The sequence below is a fragment of the Grammomys surdaster genome, unplaced genomic scaffold, assembly GCF_004785775.1.
Source record: "Grammomys surdaster isolate TR1022 unplaced genomic scaffold, NIH_TR_1.0 225, whole genome shotgun sequence".
Lineage (NCBI taxonomy): Eukaryota > Metazoa > Chordata > Mammalia > Rodentia > Muridae > Grammomys > Grammomys surdaster.
Window position 1 is genome coordinate 6761454 of NW_021604670.1, and position 4485 is coordinate 6765938.

The 4485-nt window shown below is 40.6% G+C and overlaps 1 protein-coding gene across 1 annotated transcript in view; it reads right to left on the reverse strand.

Moving 5' to 3' along the window:
• The window catches only part of Focad (focadhesin), a 225907-nt gene that overhangs the window by 47224 nt on the left and 174198 nt on the right, over positions 1–4485 (reverse strand). Inside the window, exons 16-17 of the mRNA XM_028773373.1 lie at positions 4113–4247; positions 46–96 (exon numbers count right to left, since the gene is read on the reverse strand). Coding sequence (XP_028629206.1) covers positions 46–96; positions 4113–4247 — 186 coding nt within the window. The remainder of the gene's footprint in view (positions 1–45; positions 97–4112; positions 4248–4485) is intronic.

The following is a 4485-nucleotide window of genomic DNA, read 5'->3' on the forward strand; positions in this document are numbered from 1 at the left end:
ATTTCCCCAGTTTGTTCTGAGTCACTGATAGTTCTATAAAAATACCTTGTTTTGGGTGTGAGTCCAGAGGAAGCTGAGGACTTGAACTTTAAAATTCTGAAAAATCAGGAAGCACAAAGGAAAAAAAATTTAAAAAGGGTTCAACTCAAATTGAAGAATCTGAAATAACAAATGATAGAAACTAAGCTACTATTTAAGTCATTGCATCATTAACTGACTGAACCTGTTACTCAGAAAGGAAAACCACTCAAATTCACCATCTACATACATGCATAACTAAAAATGCCAAGATGACACCATCTAGAAAGCTGACCATTGTCTCTGACATTTTAAGCCCCACTACAAATGTCATTTATCTATGACACTAGTCTTAGTCCCATCCCACCCTTGCCCAGGCCACCTTCCTCTAACTGGATGCACGGCAGGTACATGGTAACATGAGGTATGATTAATTCCCTATTAAGTCACATGTGTCATATGGCCATCACTGTGTCCTTTTCATTTCAAAGACTATGAACATAAATCCTAGACTGGTTCCTTTTAATGACAATTATTCAATGAATAATTAGTCAAACTCAGAACTGTTTGTCTGCTCATGTTCAGCGTCTTCCTTGTGTAGAGCAGGGTTAAGGTTAGTACTTTCCCCTATGACTCACACTCCATTCTTCTTCCCTCCTTAACTTTACAAAACCCATGACCCTGACGTCAATGGGAAGTGGCATTACACATCTTCAACGTCAATCTGATGGCTCCAATTAAGTCAGCATTCTGAATGGTCCCCCTGACAAAGTTTGGTGCTTCCTCCACCACACTCATTTGCTGGTCCTTGAACTTTGGAGGACAAGGATGTGGACAATGAAGCACAACAGGAAAGTGGAGGCCATCCAGTGAGAAAACACTTGAGTTAGACACCAACTTTCATGTAGTTACTTGCCTGGCATACATCAGACATTCAATAAACGCTGAATTCTTCAGTGGACGTGACTCTTAAAACCTCGGTGCTTCAATTTTAGTAAGACTTTGAAAATAGTATCTACCGTTATTTATCAGTACCATTATGGCCTAATATGGTTTGAATTAATGTATTCTGAGTCAAGGAATAAATATACTATAACTAATGGAAGGCAATTTTAAAAAGCATAATCCAATTTAATCATGTACTCTATGATTCACTGTTTATAGTTTAGTGGAGAAAATTATATATCCCTGTAGTATAAAATAAAAGAGAAGTTCATAGAAGCAAAGAAGTCTGAGAGTAGCAGCTGTCTGCTGGAGGAAAATTCTCCAAGGACAGAATGAGATAATGCCATTCTACAATTCATAAAGCATATTTTTAAAATTAAAGATGAAAAGAAAGGAAGTCTAGTCAGAGGGAACAGCATGAATAAAAGAAACAGAAAGGTTTGAAGACACATTGGGAGACCTCCTTTATTTGCCTGGATGGCTGGGTATGGTACTATAGAGAACTGTCATGTTGTAAAAGGCAAATTTGGCTGTCTGCAGTTCATGCCAGACAAACTGAAAGCTCTCAAGTGACTAGGGACAGAAGCAATGTGGGAACTGCTTTGGGCCTTCAAAGGGAAGAACTTGGGCTGGCCCTGGCACTGAGCTGCCATGAGGTGGTGAGGGCATGGGAGGGATGCCCTCCTCCCAACTCATCCCTGTAGCAGGTAGGAGAGCTGGCCCCACCCCTTGCATGCGGTGGCAGCATTGGGTGATCTGGCTAATCTAGCTGGGGCAGTGCTAGGGAGCTCTCCCTACTTACTGTGCAGGTGCCCTAAGAATGCAGGTGCAAGAGAGCTGGTGAGCTTACCAGCTCAGCTACTACGCAGGCCAAGATCTAAGGCACTGAGCTGTACCACCCCAACATCTACCCTATCTATGATCTGCTGGAGCATGTGAAAGGCAGACTCATGACAGGACTCCATGATACAGGCAACAACAGGATATCCAAAAGAAGTCCCAGTGAGGATCCAGAATGGATGGTGTAGCAGAAGCCAGAGGCCTTGGATCAGATCAATGTTCGCTGTAATGAACACGTGCAAGCAAAGAAATGTGAACAAAATGGTACACTATGTGACACACTGTGACACTACAGCTGCCATGACAAAGATGGGGTTTGGTTTGGTTTAGGTTTTTTTTTTTTGTTTTATTTTATTCTTTTTTATTTTCTATTTTCATTTGGGGGGGCAGGTTGCAAGGGCAGAGAGCAGGTCTGAAGGGATGGGGAGACAGGATGGACTGGGTTACATGATATGAAATTCACAGAGTCAATACAAAGTTGAAGAGAAAAAATTGAACAAAAAGAAAAGTTTTAGGAAAACTGAGTTTGACTTTGGCTTTGATCTAAGCAGTTAAATGAAAGCAACGCACACACATGCATAGGAAGAGCAAGAGGGCAGGACAGACAGATTAGAGAGAGAAGAGTGAGAAGAGAGGAGGATTGGAGAGAAGAAAAGAGAGGGAATGTGAGAAAAGCAGATGGGTGAAGGAAGTAGAGAGGAAGAGGAGGGAGAGGGAGGGAAAGGGAACAAGGGAGGCTGGGGGAAGGGCAGAGGTAGAAGCTCTCCACTGTCCTCACTGCTGCTAACCAACGTGTACTGATCCTGTTCAGACCGCTCTGACTTAGAAGAAAGATCTGGGTTAAATGGGCTCAACGCAGTCTGCCTGGATAGCAGGAAAAACGCTGATGATGTAAAGACAAACCAAGTAGATGTAAGATCTGAAAGATAATCTAAGTCAAAGGCATTTCTCAGCCACGCATAAACACACATCAAAACCAACACATAAAAACCACTTCACAAAGTAGTCCATAACAAAATGTAAATAACCTTTAAGTACAAGCAATACAAAACTGTAAGATTTTCCAAACCCGAGGACAGGAAATGAATGAGCCCAACATGCCATTGCTGTAGATCTTAGACTTAGCTCTTGATCAATCACCCTGTAGGTTCTGGGCAAAATATGACTGAGTACCCAGGTATTATAGCCAGAAACAAAGACAACTGTTGTACTACACGCCCTAAGGGTCACAACTCAAAGTTTCGCCTTAAAATATTAAGGAATAGGTATTTTCTTTTATACTTATAAAAGGAAAGCCCACACATAAAATAAACTTGCATCATCCTGCATTGGTTCCACAGTTCATCCAGCAACTATGTACCCAGAATGTTGTACAATGCAGAAAGCAAAATGCTTTGTGCAGGCAGAGTCCTAGATGTTCAACCTCAGCAGTGATGGATTCATTGAGCAGCATTTCAAATGGTGGGAAATGGGGCTAGAGAAACAGGTCAGCAGTTAAAAACATTTCCTACTATTCTAGAGGACATGAATTAGTCCCAGAACCCATGCTAGATGGCTGACATCCATCTGTAACTTCAGCACCCGGGAATCTAACACACACCTGGGAATTTAACACACACCTCTGAAGATACAAGCACATGTGGCACGTGTGGTGAGTGCACTATATATATAAAAAATAAATTATTAAAGTGACTAGAAGTATTTTCTGATACTTCTGTCTAATCATCTGATCTGAAACACACAAAAGACTGTTACAGAATCTGTAACAAAATACGGAAGTTTATTAAAGGCACCAAATTGGACATTCACCAATAAAAATACTCTATAGTTCTTTGAGAGGAAAGGAGAAATGGTGAGAAAAAGAGGCTGAGGATTACAAAAGTAAAGACATGAATGTAATTTTTGTTGTTTGACTATTTCACACAAAGAAGAGCTAGGAAGCAAGTGTTAAGTAGCGCCATAGGAACCTCATAGGAAAGATTCCCAGGAGTGTTTCAGGCTGTTATAATGACAAACATGATCTTATAAAATTGCAAAAATATATCCTGCTTTTATAAGTTTTAATGCTTATGCTTTTTGACTTAAGACATTTAAAATAATGGCTTTAAACAGCTAATATTATACACTATTATTTTAGAAATAGTCCTTTTTAACATAAAATGCACTTTTAAAATCTTGACAATTCTCATAATAAAAACAATCTCCTTTTATGTAAGCTAGATGTAAAGATGAAGGTTTGATTCGAAAAGTAGTTATCACATCATACATCTTTCCTGAACAATCAGCTACTTGGGCTCCCACACACATACCTCATATTCAGTTGTATTGACTGTTAAGGAAGGAACCAGAGAGAACAGTTCACTCAGGGTCTTCAATATGAGTGGTCTCATGTCACAGCTCAACTTTGGAGAGAGAGCATTCCAAGTGGAGCGAATACAGACAACCTATGAAACAAATGTAAAAAGTCAACAACCACAAAAACCCAAACTTGGAAGAAGTCATCAGTTAGGAGTAGTACAAGCCAGGCACAGTGGCTCTGGCAGGTAATTCCAGTTTCTCTGGAAGCCTAGGCAGCAGGATTCCAAGTCAAGACTATCTCTGCTGCAAGACAAGCTCCAAGGCCAGCCTGGGCAGTGTAGCAAGACCCTGGCTCAAAACAGAAAGGAGAAAGAAAAAGAGGGG